At 38.1% G+C, this 21,938-nt stretch overlaps 1 protein-coding gene across 14 annotated transcripts in view; it reads left to right on the top strand.

The window, feature by feature from the left end:
* Nucleotides 1-21,938, top strand: part of PHTF2 (putative homeodomain transcription factor 2) — a 153,603-nt gene that overhangs the window by 32,202 nt on the left and 99,463 nt on the right. For 13 of the 14 annotated variants that reach the window (XM_063641541.1, XM_055283437.2, XM_063641546.1 and 10 more), the window contains exon 2: nt 9,754-9,833. In XM_063641541.1, coding sequence (XP_063497611.1) covers nt 9,789-9,833 — 45 coding nt within the window. In that variant the 5' untranslated portion in view covers nt 9,754-9,788. Of the gene's footprint in view, nt 1-9,753; nt 9,834-17,534; nt 17,637-21,938 lie in introns of all 14 variants that reach the window. The other variant, XM_063641539.1, reaches the window with a different exon arrangement.

Below are 21,938 nucleotides of genomic sequence, written 5' to 3'. Positions count from 1 at the left end.
TGTATTTACAGCAGCCCCGCATCACTTGCATTACCATCTGAGCTCTGCCTCCTGTCAGATCAGCAGCGGCATTAGATTCTCATAAGAGTGCGAACCCTATTCTGAACTGTGTATGCGAGGGATCTAGGTTGCATTCTCCTTATGAGAATCTAATGCCTGATTGTCTGAGGTGGAGTTGAGGCAGTGATGCTTCCGCTGGGGAGCAGCTGCGAATACAGATTAACGTTAGCAGAGAGATTTGACTGCACAGAGACCATAATAAATAAATTGCTTGCAGACTCATATCAAAACCCTATCAGTGAGTTGAGTGCTTCATTTGTACAGCTGCATCTGGTGACAGGCTTTAAGTCAGAATCCAACACTTAATTTTAGTCCATGCATGGCCCTCCCATTATTTTATTTACCTTGTCCGTCCACACTTCTTTCTCACAGATTTGGTTAAGCCCACAAGCTAACCTTAGCCAAAATGAGTAAATAACAAAACATTACTAGAGAGCTTCTTTGTAAAGGGGGAAGACCCAATGATGAGACAGCAGAAGATTCTAAGACTACCAACAGAAAGAAAGCTGCATTTAAAAGAAAACACCAAGAGTCCCACTTAAATTATGGGCTCATTGCAACAGGTGATTCACATTCTCCAGGCCTGCTTTGTATATGTGGTGACTGGCTATCCAACAAGCCATGAAACCTTCAAAAGTGCTTTGTCACGTGGAGACCACTTATACTGCATTGAAAGACAAAGCTTTGGAGTTTTTCAAAAGAAAAAAAGGTGAACATGAAGAACAGAAGCAATTATGGAAGGCCACCACTTCATCAAATGTGTCTGCACTGAGAGTATTATTCTTAGTGGCTAAAGCATTGCTAAAGCTAAGAAGCCATTTACTATTGGTGAAGAGTTGATCCTGCCTGCTTGCTGTTAAGGCCATTTGTTACGAACTTTTAGGAGAGGGTGCAGTTCAGAAGGTGGCACATGTTCCTTTTTCAGCTAGTACCATAACTAGAGTATTTGATGAAATAGAGGATATTGAGGCACAATTGTTAGGATTAATGAGTCACCATGGTGTGCAGTCCAGGTTGACAAGTCTACTGATGTTGACAACAAGGCAGTAGTGCTTGTTTTTGTGTGATACACTTCTCAGGAGGATGTGCGTGAGGATATGTTATGTGCCCTTTTGTTGCCAACCAGTACCACAGCTGTAGAACTGATTTGGTAATTTTGTGTTGGTATATGCATGAACAGAGTGGCTGCCATGACTGGACAGCTTTCTGATTTCACTACTTGGGTCAAAGAGGTTGCTTCTGAATGCGAGTCTACGCACTGTGGCATCCGTAGAGAAATGCTGGCTAGGCACAAAATGTCACCCAAACTTAACCAGCATTTTGCAGGATGTGATTAAAATTACCCACATTAAAGTACATGCCCTTAGTTTATGTCTGCCTGTGCAGCTCTGTGAGGAAATGGATGCAAAGCACACACAGCTTCTCTTATACACAGAAGTAAGATGGCTTTCTAAAGGTAGATCACTGGCCAGAGGTTTTGAGTTACAAGGTCTCTCCAGAGACTTTTTTTTTTTTTTTTTAGAAAAATAGTTATCACTGGTAGCATATTTCAATGACACAGAATGGGTCACAAAACTTGCTTACTTGTGTGACATAGTCAACCTGCTCAAAGAACTCAGCTTGTCACTTCAGGGGAGAACAAATGGGTTCAAATCAGTAGATAAAGTGGCTGCATTCAAAGCCAAACTGGAATTGAGTGAACATTGAGAGATTTTTTTGACATGTTTCAAACATTAACAGAGATTTTGAAAGAGACTGAGCCAGGACCTTCTTTCTCCCAGCTGGTGTATGATCACCTATCTCAGCTTTCAGAAGAGTTTGAGCGTTACTTCCCAACCACAAAAGACCCCCGAACTGGGAAGTAATGGATCCACAACCTGTTTGTGAATAAGCCAGCTGTATCGACTTTGTCCGTGCTGGAATAGGATCAGCTGCTTAAGGTCGCAAATGATGGTGGCCTTAAAATTATGTTTGAGACAACTTCAAATCTCCATACATTCTGAATTAAAGTCAAGGTGGACTATCCTGAGATTGCCACAAAACACTGAAAAGTCTGTTTCCATTTCTAACATCATATCTTTGTGAAGCAGGGTTTTCTGTAGTATAGTTAACAGCAACCAAAATGAGATTATGGAATAGACTGGACATAAACAATACACGTTGGGTGTCGTTGTCTCCCATCATCTCCAGATGAGACCATCTAGTTGCAGGAAAACAAGCTCAGGGCTCCCACTGATTCTATGTTATGGTGAGTTGTATAATTATTTCATTATATATTATAATGTAATAATAATAGAAATAAAGTATACAATAATGTAATGCTCTTGAATCATCCCAAAACCATCCCCCCTACCCCAGCCATGGAAAAATTGTCTTCCACAAAACCAGTCCCTGGTGCTAAAAAAGGTTGGGGACTGCTGCAAGTAAAAGATAGATAATAACTAATAATAACGTAGAACAATCGTAACAGTATACTCTAATGAAAAGTTATGGAATTTGGTCTCTCTCTGTCTCCAAATATCTTATTTTACTGTACTGCAGTTACTGCAGTAACTGAAATGTGGAAAGCAAAGCCTTGGATAAAGGGGGTGCTACTGTAAGGGGAACACAGAACAGGATGAGAAATATTAAATGGAAGAATTTGGGGGAAACTTACGGAGAAAGTGGAATTTTGGAAGTCTTGTCAAAATCTTCCTTGTTTTAGAAAGAGAAGTGTTAATTTTGGCACAGAGGTAGAAAAATGTTGAAAGTATGGGATGGTTGAAACAAGATGTATGAGAAGATGATGAGCAATAATGTTGGACAATTAAGGTCAGATTGTAGAGAGTCTAAATACTTGTGGATTTTATTTTGTAAGCAGCAGAGAATGATACAAGGTTGTTGGAATGGAATAATAATATGCGGGTCTGAGGAGATTTATAAAAGCTACCTTTAACAAATTAAAAGCTCTTTAGGGTGAAGCGCAGTGGCTCACACCTATAATCCCAGCACTTTGGGAGGCTGAGGTAAGAAGATTGCTGAAGACAGCAGTTCAAGACCAGCCTGGGCAGCATAGTGAGACTCCATCTCTCTCTACAAAAGATTTAAAAAATAGCCTAGTTTGGTGGCATGCAACTTTTTGTGTGATATACTTCTCAGGAGGATGTGCATGAGGATATGTTATGTGCCCTTTTGTTGCTGAGTCTAGCTACTCGGGAAGCTAAGGCAGGACAGTTGCCTGAGCCCAGGAATTTGATGTTACAGTGAGCCATGATCAAGCCACTGCACTTCAGTCTGGGTGACAGTGAGACTCTGTCTCTAAAAATAAAATAAATAAGATATTTTTTATTTAGTTTAACAGTTTCTACTATGTTAAATTCCATATATGTAACACTAATTTAAGTAGTAATATTAATGTTTTTGAGTGTGTTAGTAAGAATTCAGAGGAACTTCTGTACATTATTGGAATTGGTGACCTGAGAGGAAGAAGCTGGAACAAAATTAATACAAGTAGAGGGTTTATTTGAATCAAGCTTGAGGATTGCAACTAGGAGCGCAGATTTGAGTTGCTCTGAATATACCCTCTGATTAGCAGCAGTTAAAAGTGCGTTTTTCCAGCATGGACAACATAGCTAGACCTCGTGTCTACTAAAATTCAAAAAAATTTAGCCAGGCATCATGGTACATGCCTATAGTCACAGCTACTTTGGGAGCTGAGGCAGGAGGATCACTTGAGCTGGGAAGTCGAAGCTGCCGTGAGCCCTGATCGTGCCACGGCACTCCAGCCTGGGCAACTGAGTGAGATCTTGTCTCAAAAAAAAAAAAAAAAAAAAAAAAATTTTTTTTTTTAAAGGGAAAGAGGAAGCAGTTCCTGAGTTGTTTACTGAGAATTTATGTTAAAATAACATAAACCATTGATTGGCTATACATTGTTCTTTGTATCACAAATTCCAGAAACGTGAAGATAAATGAGTGAGGCAGCTAGTCAGGAAGAAAATGACTTTAAACAGTTGCCCCCAGGCTTGGGTGTAGGGGCTTGACTGAAGTCCTATACTCACATGTCTGTGCTTGCATACCTCACATGGCTCAGACTGCTTGGAGCTCTGTTTCTTTTCACATAATTGTTGTTTAACCTTTATTGAGTTGTGGAATCTTTGGCTAGATGGCACTTGGGGAAAACTGAGGTCCAGAGAACTCAGTAACTTATTCAAGAGCACACAGCTGTTAGTATCAGAACTTGGATCTAGAACCCAATTCTCTTGACGCTTAGTCATTGCTTTTTATCTGCTGTACTTCCTCTACCATATATTACAGTGTACTGTGTACTTAGAGACAAAGAATGATACCACATTTTTTCCTTAAGAGTGTTTACATACAACCAAGTGACCTGTGTGGCCACATACTGCTTTACATTTCTATTTAAATGACAGATTTTTGAGCATATATTGGTGCTGGAAGAGAGACATTAAGCTTCAGCATTTTTTAGTCCAAATGAAAGCTGGCCAGGTGTGGTGGCTCATGCCTGTAATTCCAGCACTTTTGGAGGCCGAGGCGGGCGGATCACCTGAGGTCAACAGTTCAAGACCAGCCTGGCCAACAGGGTGAAACCCCATTTCTACTAAAAATACAAAAATTAGCCAGGTGTGGTGGTGGGCGCCTGTAATCCTAGCTACTGAGGGGGCTGAGACAGGAGAATTGCTTGAACCTGGGAGGCGGAGGTTGCAGTGAGACGAGATCACGCCATTGCACTCCAGCCTGGGCAACAAGAGCAAAACTCCGTTCAAAAAAACAAAACAAAAAAAAAGAAAAAAGAAAAAAAAAGAAAGCTTCATCTTGGAGGAGGTAGGATTTGAGCTGATTTAGACGGATATATGAGTGGAGAAAAGGATGGAATAGGAATAATAATAACACACGCAAAGTGTCAGGGGTGGAAATACATTGTTTTCTGAGCCTAGTGAGAGTCATGCCAGGACAGACAAATTTGTTTCAGAATAATGAGAGATGTACATTGTAACATCATGTAGTATTTGATACAATTTTTCTAACATGGGGATTGGTTAAAAATCTGACAATGTGGGAGACCAGGTTTGTGCAAAGAATACTCATGGGCATTATTATACTGTTGACCCTTGAACAATTGGGGTTAGGGGTACTGACCTCTGTGCTGTGGAAAATTTGGCTGTAACTTTTGAATCCCCCAAAATTTAACTGCTAATAGCCTACTGTTGACAGGAAGTCTTACTAATAACAAAACAGATAACACATATTTTATATATGTTTATATACTGTATAATTACAATAAAGTAAGCTAGAGAAAAAGTGTTATTAAATTGTAAAGAAGGGAAAATAGGCCGGGCACGGTGGCTCACACCTGTAATCCCAGCACTTTGGGAGGCTGAGACGGGAGGATCATCTGAGGTCAGGAGTTTGAGACCAACCTGACCAACATGGAGAAACTCTGTCTCTACTAAAATTACAAAATTAGCCAGGCATAGTGGCGCATGCCTGTATTCCCAGCTACTCGGGAGGCTGAGGCAGGAGAATCGCTTGAACCCCGGAGGCAGAGGTTGCGGTGAGCTGAGATCACACCATTGCACTCCAGCCTGGGCAACAAGAGCGAAAACTCCATCTCAAAAAAAAAAAAAAAGAAAAAAGAAAAAAGAAGAAGAAGAAGAGAAAATACATTTACTATTCTTTAAGTGGAAGTGGATCATGATAAAGGTCTTCATCCTTGTCATCTTCACATTGAATAGGTTGAAGAAGAGGAGGGGTTGGTTTTGCCTTCCTGGATAGCAGAGGCAGAAGAGGTGAAGGAGGTGAAAGGGGAGGCAGGAGTAGCAGGGACACTTGGTATAACTTTTATTGAAAAAATCCACATATAAGCAGACCAGCGCAGCTTACCCACCATGTTGTTCAACTGTATTTGATTGAGATTACGTAAAGGCAGACTTAACATACCATCTCTTCTGTACTCATCTTTTCCCACCACCCTGGTCTTTGGCATTTTGTGTGGAAATCAATACAGTAAATAAAGACACATGCACACATGTTTATTGTGTCACTGTTCACAATAGCAAGGACTTGGAACCAACCCAAATGCCCATCAGTGATAGACTGGATAAAGAAAATGTGGCACATGTACACCATGGAATACTATGCAGCCATAAAAAAGGATGTCCTTTGCAGGGACATGGATGATGCTGGAAACCATCATTCTCAGCAAACTAACACAAGAACAGAAAACCAAACGCCATACGTTCTCACTCATAAGTGGGAGTTGAACAATGAGAACACATGGAGACAGGGAGGGGAACATCACACACCAGGGCCTGTTGGGGTGGGGGGCTTGGGGAGGGATAGCATTAGGAGAAATACCTAATGTAGATGACAGGTTGATGGGTGCAGCAGACCAGCATTGCACATGTATACCTATGTAACAAACCTGCACATTCTGCACATGTACCCCAAAACTTAAAGTATAATAAAAAAAGCAAAAAAAAAAAAAAAAAATTTCAGATATTTTGTTAAGGTGTGACAATTAAATCTATGTCAAGGATAGTGTTAGCTTAGAGTTAACTGCCTAATGTTATGCCTGCAGTTAGCCCTATGGTTTTAGGATTGGATTATTTCTAAATAAATAAAGATTATGCATCATAATACCCATCCTTGTATCAAATCAGTTGATCAAAAAAGATTAAGATCCTCTATTAAAGGTCCCCAGTAAGTTTTTTATGCTTTTTTCTGTAAATAAACTTTAATATGATAATTTAACATTAAACCTGAGCTATCATGACAATACAGACTATAAACCTGTATTCCTGGACTGTCATAGAATTAAAGAAGTTGGAAAGGCTTTAGAAATAATCTTCATTATTCCTGAAATAATTTGACTTATTAATCCTTGTTGTTTATACCCACGTGTAATTTGGGTACCTTTGAGTGTGCTTTGTCAGATAGCCGGTTCAGAAATCTATCTCAGCATGCTGTAAAACCTGTTTTAAAAATAGGTATGAGCCATTCAGTGTGACTGAAAGGTTGTTGACACAACGGAAAAACTATTAAATGAGTTTGCACAGAAAATCACCATTACCGAAGAAAGGTTTTTTTTTTTTTTAAACAGAAAATTCGTTGAATTTTTATTTCTATAGACCCAAATAAATTTAGTTTAAAATATTTAGAACACTTTATATAACTAGAATACTGTTAGATTTTTGGTATTTATCTAAGTGTAGCTTGGTAAACAAATATATAAAGTCTTTGGGATTATTTTCTTGTGAGGCAGGCAGTGTTTTTCAAACTTTCATTTGAGCTTTTTCTTTTAAAAAATACTATTATTTATATGTGAACATTTAAATATTCTCTAAATATATTACATATCTGATATGTTTAATAGAGTGATAAAATCCTTTCACATTTTGTATATGAAATGTATATTATTTACATTGTTGGGGGTTAGGAAAGAGGATCTTTATCTTGTTAGATAATCTGGAATATTTGTCAATAAAGATTGGGTAAAGTGAAAAGAGGGTAAAGTGAAAAGTTGATATTCTCATATTTTTGTACCATTTTTCATAGTTTGCTTGAGGGGACAGGTTATAACCAATCTGGAAAGCATTCACAGTTGTCATGACAAACAAATATAATGAAGGTGTAGTGTATATTGAATAGTCCCCTAGCAAAATCAGTGGGGAAAACCTCTGGGATACAAGGTGGTTGAAGTTAATAAATCATACTCAAAGGCTTCCAGGACAGAAAAACAAGAATGGGAGATTTTAAGTCAGTAAGGGAAAGCTTCCTCAAAAAACCCTCGTGAGAGAAATGAAGATAGCCACACCTGACTGAGAAATTAAGTGGAGGTGAACTTTGAAATCTCTAAATAATCCATGTGTATGTAATTGAGAATTGACATTGTGACCTTACGATAATTGGATAGCTATTTTTATTTTCAATGTGAACAAAAACTAATTGCATGTATTTCTCTTTAAACTGCTATGTTTAAAAAAGGTAATGTAAATACTTCTAGTTCCTAGATTGGGGATTTTTTTTATATGAAAATTGATGATAAAAATAATTATAATTGAAAACCTACTGTATGTCCTAGACTGTGGCAGGCATCTTATGTATATTATTTATTGGTCACAAAGATCCTATAAGGGGTGGGGAGGTACGGTTATTTCTAGTTTATAAGTGAAAGACACAGGTTGAGAGAAATTCCGTGACTTCTTCAATATTACATAATAGATAGTAGAGCTAATATTTGAATTCAGGTATTTTGACTCTAACCTTCTTTTCATTCCATTATGTTAGGCTGTTTGTCAGGAATTTCAAAACATAGTTTGCTTGCATTTGATCAGTTAGAGTCACTAATATCTTAGGAAAGGTTATAAAATAATTTGGTTTATAACAGTCAAAAATACAGGCATTAAATAAATTCTGCTTTAAATTTTAGAGGTTTATCATCTAAACATTTGAACTTGTTGATAATTTTTATTGTATCTGAATCTTAATATGCTCAAAAAGCATGCATGCTCCCAAGAGTGGTATATAAAACCTCTGGTACTTTGTTTACTGAGGCAAACTAGTGGTAGTGTTTCTACAGTTGCAGATCTGTATGTGCTAGGATTGGCTCAGCAGGGTGTTTTACCTCCAGGATTTCCCTGAGATCATCCTGTGTGTCCTTGGATGATCCTGGTTTGTAATGAGTTCTGCGGCCAATAACTGCTTTTGAACCTGTTTTAGGCTCATCCTTAACACTAGACCAGAGGTAACCTCTATGCCAGTGTCATCTTATGACTAAAATAGTATTCTGGAGTTGATGGGAATCAGTCTCAAATAACCTCTAGGGTTAAGGAATCATTAAGTTTAGTACCAATCATGTTTTAGACAAACACAGAAAAGATGCTTATGAAATGGTTTTTGGTATTTGTCTTAGTTTGATTATTTTTAAAAGAGATTTGCAGAGTTATAGAACATATCAGCAGTTTTAATCTGTTTCTTGTAAGTTACAATTCAGTAGCTTAATTTTTTTCAATAAAATAAACTTTTAGGGACTGTATTTTATAAACTGAAATATTAAAGTGTTTTTTTTGATCTTTGAAGATTAATTGTCATAACTACTTAAATGACAGTTAGCAAACTGTGATATCTGGGAAGTCTTTAGTGTTAATTATTCCTGTGTATTAACTCTAATATTGGCTTACTATTTAACATAAATACTTTTTGGCTTCTTGGGTTATTTTAATTCAGTTTTGTGTTTACTGAGTGTCAGGGAAAATTAAATATCATTATAAATTCTGTCATCTCTGTTAAGCCATCCTTTAGCAATGGTAACTGACACTGGTTTTTAGAAAGAAACTACATTACTGATTGAATGAATTGGTTTCTTGTATGTGGATTTGTAGATGAACAATTTCTGGTATAACCTAGGAAATTCTGAAATTTCTTTAAAAGATTAAAAAAAAAACAATTCAACCTATTTTGTAAGAAAACAAGTGTTATTTATTCACGCAAATAGAACTTTCTATTATTGTGGCAACTGATTTTTGTTTACTTAAGAGAACCTGTTGCTAAAATAGTCATGAGGAAGGGTGTAACGTAAGTCTCGTCATACACCCCTTGCTCTGCAAGTAACCAGAGTGCTATGTCTGCCTGCTGTTCAGTGTCCTTTTGGAAGGTGGAAATAAAGTAACTTGTATGTTTTTCTCTCTTGCACAGCCTAAAATGACCAATGTGTGATTTCAGTGGAATAAATGGCGTCCAAAGTCACAGATGCTATAGTCTGGTATCAAAAGAAGGTAAGTTGATAGTCAAAACTTTTAGCTTTCTAAATGTTTTAGTTTCAAAAATACATGTTTATTTCATGCTATAGATGTTAGGATTTTGAGTGGAAAAGGAAGATTATTTTTATTTTCCTTGTACTTATTTTACTTCTAAATAAATTGGAAAGATGATACTTAAAATTATTTTTTCTCTACTTTTTACTCTACAATAGCAAAGTAGCTAGATTAATTATAATAGAAAGCAAATCTCCAGGACTGGATAAAATTAGCATTTTATAAAAACATTAACACTTTCCTTAGTTTAATTTTTTAAAAGAAAGATTAGCAGAGCTGTTATATAACTTATATCAATAGTTTTTAATTTGTTTCTTGTAAGTTACAATTCAATCACTGAATTTTTCAGTAAAATAAAGTTTTGGGAACTCTATTTTACAAACTGAAATATTAAAGTGTTTATTTTGATGTTTTAGGATTGTCATACCTACTTTAAATAGCTGTATCATCTTATATATTTCAGAATAAGTTTTACCAATGTAATGTTTTTCTTTATAAGGTCCAAAAGAATATAGGCATTTTTTGACAATACAATAAACTGTTTACTCCTAATGAGTGTTGTTTATATTCTTTAAAATTTATGTCGTTTTGTGTAATACCTTAGATCTTTTGTGTACATAGTGAATTATATTTGTCTTCACATTTTAAAACATTTTTATACCTTATTCTTCAGGTCTTTATTAACAAAATATAATGATACATTTAAAGCTTTTCTTATATAGGAGAAAAAACAGACCTTTTTTTTTTTTGAGATGGAGTCTCTCTCTCTGTCACGCAGGCTGGAGTGTAGTGGCGCGATCTCTGCTCACTGCAACCTCTGCCTCCTGAGTTCAAGCGATTCTCTTGCCTCAGCCTCCCAAGTAGCTGGGATTACAGGCATGTGCTACCATGCCCTGCTAATTTTTGTATTTTTAGTAGAGACAGGGTTTCACCATGTTGGTCAGGCTGATCTTGAACTCCTGACCTCAGGTGATCCACCCGCCTCAGCCTCCCAAAGTGCTAGCAGGCGTGAGCCACTGCCCCCAGCCAAACAGATGATTTTTAAATTTTGTTCAGTTGAAAATAAGTGATAATTAAAACACTTTAAAAGTTAGACAAACTAAGAATATGGCCTTTTTAAAAATATTTTTTGAGACAGGGTCTCGCTCTGTCACCCAGGCTTGAGTGCAGTTGCACACTTGGCTCACTGCAACCTTAACCTCTTGGGCTCATGTGGTCCTCCTACCTAAACCTCCCTTAGTAGCTGGCATGGGATTATGGTCTGTTTTTAGATGTGTTATTTGTTTTCTGGATAGAACATGCCACAGGTATATAATTACATTTTTTATATAAGGTACTTTATTGGAAGTATTGATATTGATATACTATTAATTGTTTTTTGTGTTTGTTAGTGCCTCCTTTTAAACTTCCAATCAAGTTAAAAATCAGTCTACTTAGCTAAAGAGCTAAATAAAATTGTAAGTTAAGGAAAACAAAACAAAAAAAACTTAAAATATTTTCCTGTCTATATCTTTGGAAGTTTTTCTCTTTCCTAGTTTCTATCTATGGGAGTAATAAACATTTTCTCTGTTTGGCTTTTTACATTAAACACTTTAGACTTTACTGAAGATCATTTATAGAACATACTTGATTGACTGACCTTTCTTGGGATCAGAGGGTTTGAAATATTATACTCAGATTCAGTTAGCCCTGTAACTGAAATGACCCTCTTATCCAAGGGTCATTTACCTGACAGCTTTGGATACATGCAACCAAAATATTCTCCAGAGCAACTATAGGAAATGTCATAAAATATACTAGCAAATGTAATCACATATTCTATTATATATTTATTTATTTATTTTTGAGACAGGGTCTCACTCTGTTAACACAGTCTGGAGTGCTGTGGCACAATCATGGCTCACTGCAGCCTTGACCTCCTGGGTTCAAGTGAACCTCCCACCTCAGCCTCCCAAGTAGCTGGGACTACAGGCATGTGCCACTATGCCCAGCTAGATCTTGTATTTTTAGTAGAGATGGGGTTTTGCCATGTTGCTCAGGCTTATCACATAAATTAGGGAGTTGCCAGAACCATTAACTGGATTTGATTTGCTCTATTTTTTTTCCTTTTGCTTTTAAATTTAATTTTATTGAAGAAATACATGTGAATACTTTGAAAGATTAGTGTTTCAAGGATTATTGCAAAAAAAAAAAAAAAGCAGCCTGCAATACTATCCATCCCTATCCTTACCTAACCTTTGAGTTTTGCTCCCCCAGAGGCAATCATTTTAAAGTCTTTATAGCTCATTGGTTCTGAAACCAAAGTTCTCCCACTCCTCATCCTAATAACTTTTGATGGAATACTGGCATTTATGGGTAGGAGTCAGAGATACAAAATGTCATACAACATTCTAAACTAGGATTGGATTGGCTGACTTTTTCTTTAAAGGGCCAGATAGTAAATAATTTAGGTTTTGAGTCATAGGTCTCTGCTGCAACCACTCAACCCTGCCTTGCCATTGTAGCACAAAAGCAGCCATAGACTACACAAAAGCAGCTATATAAAATTAATGAGCGTGACTGTGTTCCAGTAAAACTTAATTTACAAAAGCAGGCAAGGGTCTAGATTTGACCTGTAAGGCCTTGGCTTGCTGACCTATGCTCTAAGACAGCCTTTGTTGAATAACACCATTTTAAAAAATGATATTTCATGTTTTGAAGCATGCCTGTCTTGTTTTTTTCTTGGTCATTTTATTGTAGATGTTACTTGTTGACTTCTGACTATATGATTAGGATTTAGCTTTTTTATAAGCTTCCCCTAAGTTTCCTCCCTCTATTGTCCCAGTGACTCCAAATTTTGGTTAAATCAGTATTTGGTGCTTACATTATTATGTTTGTGTATGTATCATTTAAAGATGTGTTATGTTATAATATTTCCAATCTGTGTAACTTTTTTTTCCCTTTGCTTGGTTTTTTTGAATTCTTTTTCTAAGTCTCTGATGAAATTGTAACACTTCTTTTGTTGCAGTCAGTCATATTCAGGTATTATCTCTTCCCTTTTTCCTTTCTTGGAACTGACTCTCCTAGAACTCTCTGTTCATCTAGTCCATACTGAATAGATTGTTCTTAAGTCATGTCTCCTGGCTGCCATCTTAGTGTTTTCTTTTATCATTAGCCTGAGGGTTCCCCTCACTGGCTTAGGTCATACAGATGTTTTTCTCTTAAATATATGCTTATTAAAAAAAATTTTAGAGGCGTTTATACTTCAGTGAAATGAAGGCAGGAGGACTGCAGCTGTACTTACTGATTATTTAACCACAGACAAATAACTTTATTTCTTTGAGTCTCAATTTCCACTTTTCTACATTGACTAGCTGATGGTTCTCAGCCTCTTTTCAATCGTGGACCCCTTTGAAATTGTGTTGAAAGCTAAGGATCATATTTTGAGAAAAATGTATACAATGTACATATACAGAAAATATCACATCTGTCTCTTTTTTTTTTTTTTTTTTTGAGATGGAGTCTCTCTCTGTTGCCCAGGCTGGAGTGCAGTAGCAGGATCTTGGCTCACTGCAAGCTCCTCCTCCCGGGTTCACGCCATTCTCCTGCCTCAGCCTCCCGAGTAGCTGGGACCACAGGCGCCTGCAACCACGCCCGGCTAATTTTTTTTGTATTTTTAGTAGAGACGGGGTTTCATCATGTTAGCCAGGGTGGTCTCGATCTCCTGACCTTGTGATCCGCCCGTCTCGGCCTCCCAAAGTGCTAGGATTACAGGCGTGAGCCACCGCGCCCGGCCATCACATCTGTCTTAAAACCCAGGTTAAGAAGTCCTGGATTATATGATTTTTACAAGATTTAATATTGTAATGTTCTTTGATTTTGTAACTATCATTCAATAGTATCCAGCTTATACTGAGTAGTATCCTTGTAAATAAAAACCAAAAACATTTATCTTTATTTTCTTGAATATTTGTTTGGTAGTATCTCACTTCTTTTTATTTTTGAGGGAGGGTCTCACTTTGTCACCCAGGCTGAAGTGTAGTGGTGTGAACACGGCTCACTGCAGCCTCGACCTCCTGGGCTCAAACGATCCTCCTGCCTCAGCCCCCCAAGTAGCTGGAACTACAGGCACATGCCACCACACCCACCTAATTTGAGAAGGATTGGTATTAGTTCTTTAAATGTTTGGTAAAGTATAGCAGTGAAGCCATCAGGTCCTGGGCTTTTCTTTGCTGGGAGACTTTTGTTACAGCTTTGATCTCATTACTTATTATTGGTCTGTTCAGATTTTGGATTTCTTCATGGTGCAGTTTTGGTAGCTTGTCTGTGTTTAGGAATTTGTCCATTTCTTCTAGGTTTTCCAATTTATTGGCATATAGTTGCTCATAGTAGTCTCTAATAATCCTTTGAATTTCTGTAGAGTCCGTTGTAATATGTCCCTTTTCATCTCTAATTATATTTATTTGTGTCTTCTTTTTTTCTTAGTGTGGCTAAAGGTTTGTTGATTATTTTTTCAAAAAACAAACTTATTTCATTGATCTTTTGTATTTTTTTGTTTCAATTTCATTTATTTCTGCTCTGATTTTTTTTTTTTTTTTGGAGACAGGTCTCACTGTGTTATGCAGGCTGGTCTTGAACTGGCTGCCTTGGCCTCCCAAAGTGCTGGGATTACTGCTCTGATCTTTATTATTTATTTTCTTCTACTGATTCTGGGTTTGATTTGCTTTTATTTTCTAGTTATTTAAGATGCACCGTTAGGTTGTTTGAGTTTTTCAACTTTTTTGATATAGGGGCTGATTGGATTAAAGAGGATTAAACTTTCCTCTTAGTACTGCTTTCACTATCTCAAAAGTTTTAGTATGTTGTATTTCTATTTTATTTGTTTCAATAATTTTTTAAATTTTCTTCTTCATTTCTTCATTGATTCACTGGTAATTCAGGAGCATATTGTTTAATTTCCATGTGTTTGTGTAGTTTCAAAGGTTTTTTTTTTTGTGTGTGTGTGTGAGGCAGCCTTGCTCTGTTGCCCAGGCTGCAGTGCAGTGGCACAATCATAACTCACTGCAGCCTTGAATTCCTGGGCTCAAGCAATCCTCCTGCCTCAGCCTCTTGAGTAGCTGGGACCACAGGCATGTGCCACCCACCTGGCTAATTTTTTAAAGTTATTTTTGACTGGGCACGGTGGCTCCCGCCTGTATTCCCAGCACTTTCGGAGGCTGAGGCAGGCAGGTCACTTGAGGTCAGGAGTTTAAGACCAGCCTGGCCAACATGGTGAAACCCCATCTCTACTAAAAATGGAAAAATTAGATTTCTTGCTTTTTATTTTTTGTGTATCTGTTGTAGGTTTTTTGATTTGAGGTTACCATGAGGCTTGTGAATAACACCTCATAAACCATTATTTTAAACTGATGACAACTTAATACCGATTGCAAAAACAAGCAAATGCCCCTTGCTTTTTAACTTTTTGTTGTTTCTATTTATATCTTGTTATACTGTCTTTATCTTGAAAAGTTGTAGTTATTAGTTTTAATAGGTTCATCTTTTAGTCTTTCCACTCAATATATGAGTGGTTTATATATCACAAATACAGCGTTAACAATACTCTGTGTTTGTCTGTGTACTTAACTATTGCCAGTGTGTTTTGTACCTTCAGATGATTTCTTATTGCTTTTTAACCTCCTTTCAGATTGAAGAACTCCCTTTAGCATTTCTTGAAGGACAGATCTGGTGTTGATGAAATCTCTCACCTTTTGTTTGTCTAGGAAAGTATTTCTCCTTCATGTTTGAAAGATATTTTTCCTCGATATACTATTAAAGGATAAAAGTTTTTTTTCCGTCAGCACTTTAAATATGTCATGCCACTCTCTCCTGGCCTGTAAGGTTTCCGCTGAGAAGTCTGCTGCCAGATGTATTGGAGCTCCATTGCGTGTTGTTTCTTTTCTTTTGCTAGTTTTAGGCTCCTTTCTTTATTCTTTACTTTCAGGAGTTTGATTGTTAAATGCCTTGAGGTAGTCTTCTTTGGGTTAAATCTGCTTGTTGTTCTACGACCTTCTTATACTTGAATATTGATATCTTTCTCTAGATTTGTTATTATCTCTTTGAATAAACTTTTTACCCCAATATCTCTCTCTCTGCCTCCTTTTTAAAGTCAGTAACTCTTAGATTTGCCTTTTTGAGGGTATTTTCTAGATCTTATAGCCATGCTTCATTCTTTTTTATTCTTTTTTGTTTTGTCTCTTCTGACTGTATTTTCAAATAGTGTGTTCACTAATTCTTTTTTCTGCTTGATCAGTTCTGCTGTCGACAGACTTTGATGTATTCTTTAGTATGTCAGTTGAATTTTTCAGCTCTGGAATTTTTTTTTTTTTTGAGACAGAGTCTTGCTGCGTTGCCCAGGCTGGAGTGCAGTGGTGTGATCTCAGCTCACTGCAACCTCTGCCTCCTGGGTTCAAGCAATTTTTGTGCCTCAGCCTCCTGAGTAGCTGGGACTACAGGTGTGCACCACCATGCCCAGCTAATTTTTTGTATTTTAGTACAGACAGGGTTTCAACATGTTGCCCCGACTGGTCTCAAACTTCTGAGCTCAAGCAATTCACCCACCTCGGCCTCCCAAAATGTTAGGATTATGGGTATGAGCCACCGTGCCTGGCCACTCAGCTCCAGATTTTTTTTTTCTCTTTCTTTCTTTTTTAAGTCAACCAGTATATCTTGAAGCCCCAGAATTTGATTAACATTTTAAAATTATTTCAATCTTATTGTTGAATTTTTCTAATAGGATTCCAAATTCCTTCTCTCTTTTATCTTGAATTTCATTGAGCTTCCTCAAAATAGCTATTTTGAATTATCTGTCTTCATGGTCACATATCTTTGTCACTCGGGAATTGGTCACTGGTGCCTTATTTAATTCATTTGGTGAGGTCATGTTTTCCTGGATGGTCTTGATGTTTGTGGGTGTTCATTGATGTTTGGGCATTGAAGAGTTAGGTATTTATTGTATTCTTTGCATCCTGGGTTTGTTTGTACCTATCCTTCTTGGGAAGGCTTTCCAGGTATTCAAAGGGAATTTAGTTTTGTGATCTAAATCTTTGGTCACTGCCGCCATATCTGCATTAGGGGGCAACCCAAGCTTGGTAATGCTGTGACTCTTGCAAACTTGTGCAGGTACTGCTTTGGTTGTCTTGAGTAAGAACTGGGAAAACTCCCTGGATTATCAGGGAGAGTCTCTTCCTTTCCTTTACTTTTCACCAAACAAATGGAGTCTCTCTGTCTGCTGAGCTCCTGGAGCTGGGGGAAGGGTGATGCATGCACCCCTTTGGCTACCACTACTAGGACTGTGTAGGTTAGACCCGAAGCCAGTATGGCACTGGGTCTTGCCCAAGGCCTACAGCGACCACTACCTGGGCTATCACTAACATTCACTCAAGGCCCAAGAGCTCTTCAGTCAGCAGGTAGTAAATCCAGCTAGGCTTGCATCCTTCCCTCCAGAGCATCAAGCTCCCCTGCCCAACTCCCCGCTCCCCTGGACCTCAGCCCAGGGCAGGTACAGAAATGCCATCCAGTAGCCGGAGCCTGGAGTCAGGAATCTTAGAAATCTGCTCCATGCTGTATTCTGCTGCAGTTGTGTTGGCACCCAAGCCACAAGACAAAGTTTTTTGCACTCTTCCTTCTCCTTTGCTCATGTAGGAGTTTCTCTCTGTGGCCACCATCGCCTCAGGCCCACAGCAAGTATTGCCCGGCTACTGCCAGTGTTCACTCAAGGACCAAGGGCTCTTCATTCAGTGTTTGGTGAGTTCTGCCAGGCCTGTTCTCTCTGTTCAGGGCAGCAGGCTTTGCTCTGGCCCATGCTGGGTCCAGAAATGCTGACCAGGACCCAAGACCTGGAATCAAGGAACCCAGGAGCCTGCCTGGTGTTCTACCCTACTGTGGCTGAGCTGGTGCCCAAGCTGCAAGACAAAGTCCCCCTTTTTCTTCCTTAAGCAGAAGGAATCACTCCTTGTAGCCATCACAGCTGAGAATGTGCTGGGTCACAACCAAAGCCAGCAGGACCCTGGGTCTCACCCAAGACCTGCAGTGAGTACCGCCTGGGTACCGCTTATGTGTATTCAAGACCCAAGGGCTCTTTAGTCAGCAGGTGATGAATCATGCCATGGCTGTGTCCTTCCCTTCAAAGCAGTGGGTTCCCTTCTGTCCCAGAGTGTCTAGAAGTGTTGTCTGAGAGCTACAGCCTCGAATGGGCACTTCAGGAATCTGTCCAGTGCCCTATTCTGTTGTGGCTCACTTGCTATCCAAGTTCCAAGACAAAGTCTTCTTAGTCCTCCTTACTCTTCACTCTTCTCTCCCCAAATGGAAGGAAGGAGTCTCTCCCAGAGCTGTGAGCTGCGCTCCCTGGGGTTGGGGAAGGAGTGGTGCAAGCATTCTCTTGGCTGCCCCAGCTGCTATCTCACTGGGTTGCATGCACACCAAGTCCACTGGCTCTGAGCCCAGCACAGTACCAGGACTTGCCTAAGAATTGCAGTCCTTGTGGCCTGGAGTGCCTTTCAAGTTTATTTAGGACCCCAGAAGGCGGTAACCCGTGGTGGTAGGGCTAGCCGGAACGCAGTTTCTGACTGCTGGGCTGGATGATACCCCTCTGCCTAGGACTGGTCTAAATGCTCCCTCCAGGGGCACCAGCTGAATTCTGCCCCATGTTGCTTTCCACTGTGACAGGGCAGCACCGAGTTCCAATGCAAAGTCTCATAATTACTACACTTTCTGTCCCCCAAGCACATTGATATACTCTGTCCACACCACGTGGCTGCTGCTGGAAATGTGGGAGGGGTGGTGTTGACAATTCAAGACTGTCTTTCCTACCCGTTTCAGTGTGTCTTTCCTTGATAAGGGTTAAAACAAAGTACTTTGTTTACTCACCTGATTTTTGGTTCTTATGAAGGTGCTTTCTTGTGTAGTTTGTTCAATTTGGTGTTTCTTCTGGGAACATGATTGCTAGAGGTTTGTATTTGACCATCTTGCTCAATAACCTAAATATGGTTTCTTGAAAATTTTTTTACCAGGTGTGATGTTGCACACCTATAATGTGCACACCCAGCTACTTACAAAGCTGAGGCATTGATTAGTCCAACATTTTGAGTCCAGGTTGGGCAGCATAACAAGACCCTCATCTCTAAAAAATAAAAATAAGTGTTTAAGTGGTTTATAAATTGTCAATAAATATGAAGTACGGTGAGCCTGCCACGTCTGTGGGCTCCACATCTGTGGATTCAAGCAACTGTGGATCAAAAATACATTTTTAAAAATTTTTACTTATTTATTTATTTTTAGAGACAGTGCCTTGCTCTGTCTCCCAGGCTAGAGTACAGTGGTGTGCTCATATCTCACTGTAACCTAGAACTTCTGGGCTCAAATGATCCTCCCACATCAGCCTCCCAAGTAGCTGGGACTACAGGCATGCACCACCACACCCAGCTCATTTTTTAATTTTTTGTAAAGATGGCATCTTGCTATATTCCCCAGGCTGGTCTTGAACTCCTAGGCTCGAAGTCCTGGGATTACAGGTGTGAGCTACCATACCTGGCTTAAAAGTATTTTTTAAAAATGGGTGGTTGTGTGTGTACTGAGCATGTACAGACTTTTTTTCCTTGCCATTATTCCCTAAACAATACAGCATAACAACTATTTACAGAACAGTTATAATGTATTAGTATTATAAATAATCTAGAGATTATGTAAAGTATATGAGAGGATGTGCATATGTTATATGCACATATTAGACCATCTTCTATAAGGGACTTGAGCATTCATGGATTTTGATAGCTGCAAGTGGTCCTGGCACTAATCCCCCACAGATACTGAGGGATGACTGTATCACTCTTAAAAATAATAATAGTAATTATTTTATGACTTGCAATATAATAGATGACAAATTAGAGTATCTTTCACTACTTAAGAATATCTCTAATGACCATGTTTTTGCTACTAATACTCTTGCTTTGATCTGGCCAAACTGGTGGGTATGTGGTTAAGGCAAGGCCAGAGATGGTTCTTCATCCCCTTGGCCACAGTGATCAGTCCAGGTATGTGCAGTGACCTAAGCTGTCCTTTCATAAACTTTTCAGAAATTAGAGCTGATAGAAAAGACTCTTGCTTCTTTCATGGGGGAGTTAACAAGGATGAAATTCTGGCGCTATCTCTAGATGTGTTACCGTATTGGAGAAAGTTGTGGAAAGAAGGAGGAAATGAGATGGCACCAGAGGTCATGAATAGGAAAAAGAGACAACCACAGGCCATCATGGTACTCTGGTCTCTGGATTCTCTCTACCCTGAGATTAGCTTTGCCCCAACTTTTGAGTAGTTCAGCCATTATCGGCTAAGGAATTCTCCCTTTGTTGAAGCTAGTTTGAATTGGATTTTTTTTTAAGAGCCTTGACTAAAATGTGGAAGGAGTATGTATATACAAATACATATTAATTTTTAAAGAAGTAATAGTATATATTCAGAAAGTCACATGAAATATAAATCAACCTGATGAATTTTTACCAGCTGAACACCTGTGTAAAATACAGCTCAGATCAAAAACCTTCCGCCACAACCATCTGATGGTAACCACCATATGAGGCAGTGTATCTTAGCAGTTAACAAGAACACAGGTTTTGGGCTTTAGAAAGCAGAGATTTGAATCCTTGTTCTTGAGAGTCTGTATAACTTTGGATAAGTTGCCTAATTTCTCTGAATTCCACTTTGTTCATGTATATAAAGGGATAACACTGTCTTTTATATTTATTTAAGGATTAATTATTGATATATGGGTCAGCTGTCAACCCAGAGTTATTGCTTTATATTCCTTAAACTTATTAGAGTACTTTATTTCATGGATTCAAAAAATTCTCATGAGGCTTAAAATTTCTTGTAAATGAAAAATCTGAAATACCAGACTTCTAATATCTAAAGGTAGAAAAGTGCGTATTTAGTTGGTGTTTGTTGTCTAACACGCATACAGCAAAATCATGATTAAGTAGCACTTACAAACCTCAATTTTGCTTGCTTCAGTCACTGATCATGTTTTCCACCTCTTCCTTTTTAATGTCACTTACTCGCCAAAAATAAGACTTATCCTAGCAGAAATAGATAGGTTAGTTTAGTTGCTGTAACATTTGCCTTTTCACTTAGGATTTTTCTTCCCTATTTTGGTTATGAAGTTCTTAATTTTCCTCCCACACACTGTCTCTGGTTTGGGTATCTCTAGCCTAAATAATTTGGGTTTTAGTTTTATTTGTTTACAAGGAAAAAAGAAACTATACCATGTGATAGTTGAGGGTTTGGCTTTAGAGGTTATGTAGTTCCTGTTAAACTTTTTGCTTTATAGGTAAGAAATCGGACACCCTTAGAAGTTAATAACTTGATCATGAATTAGTGATTAAAACCAAAACTAAGGTCTGCTGACTTTAAGGCCACTGGTCTTCCTATCCTAAAGTTTCTTTGAGAAACAGACTGGAGAGACTTTGCTATAACTCATTTGTTTAATTTGAGAGGTTTTTTGTTTGTTTGTTTGTTTTTTAGGTGACTTCTGATGTCTCTGTCTTTGGAGAAGTATACACTTTTTTTTTTTTTTTAAAGATAGGGTTAGTGTTATAGATACATATGTGTTGATTTAACAATGACAGGAATGATGATGATGTTAGAGTACCACCATACATTTAAATAGCATTTTTCCCAAGAGTGCTTCTATATATATAGTCTCATGGTTTAATTTATTGTGATAATGAAATAAATTACCTCAGTGGTTATAACAAGATATTATAAGAAGTTATATTCATGGATTTTGATAACTGCAAGTGGTCCTGGCACTAATCCCCCACAGATACTGAGGGATGACTGTATCACTCTTAAAAATAATAACAATAATTATCTTATGACTTGCAATATAATAGATGACAAATTAGAGTATCTTTCAGTACTTAAGAATATCTCTAATGACCATGTTTTTCTATGTCTTTCATAAGAAATGACCACAAACTGGGTGACTTAAAATAATAGAAGTTTATTTTTTCACCATTCATGAGTCCAGAAGTCCAAAATCAAGGTGTCAGCAAG

This window comes from Symphalangus syndactylus, chromosome 6 (assembly GCF_028878055.3).
Source record: "Symphalangus syndactylus isolate Jambi chromosome 6, NHGRI_mSymSyn1-v2.1_pri, whole genome shotgun sequence".
In the NCBI taxonomy this organism is placed as follows: Eukaryota; Metazoa; Chordata; class Mammalia; order Primates; family Hylobatidae; genus Symphalangus; species Symphalangus syndactylus.
This window is presented reverse-complemented; position numbering and strand designations above follow the sequence as displayed.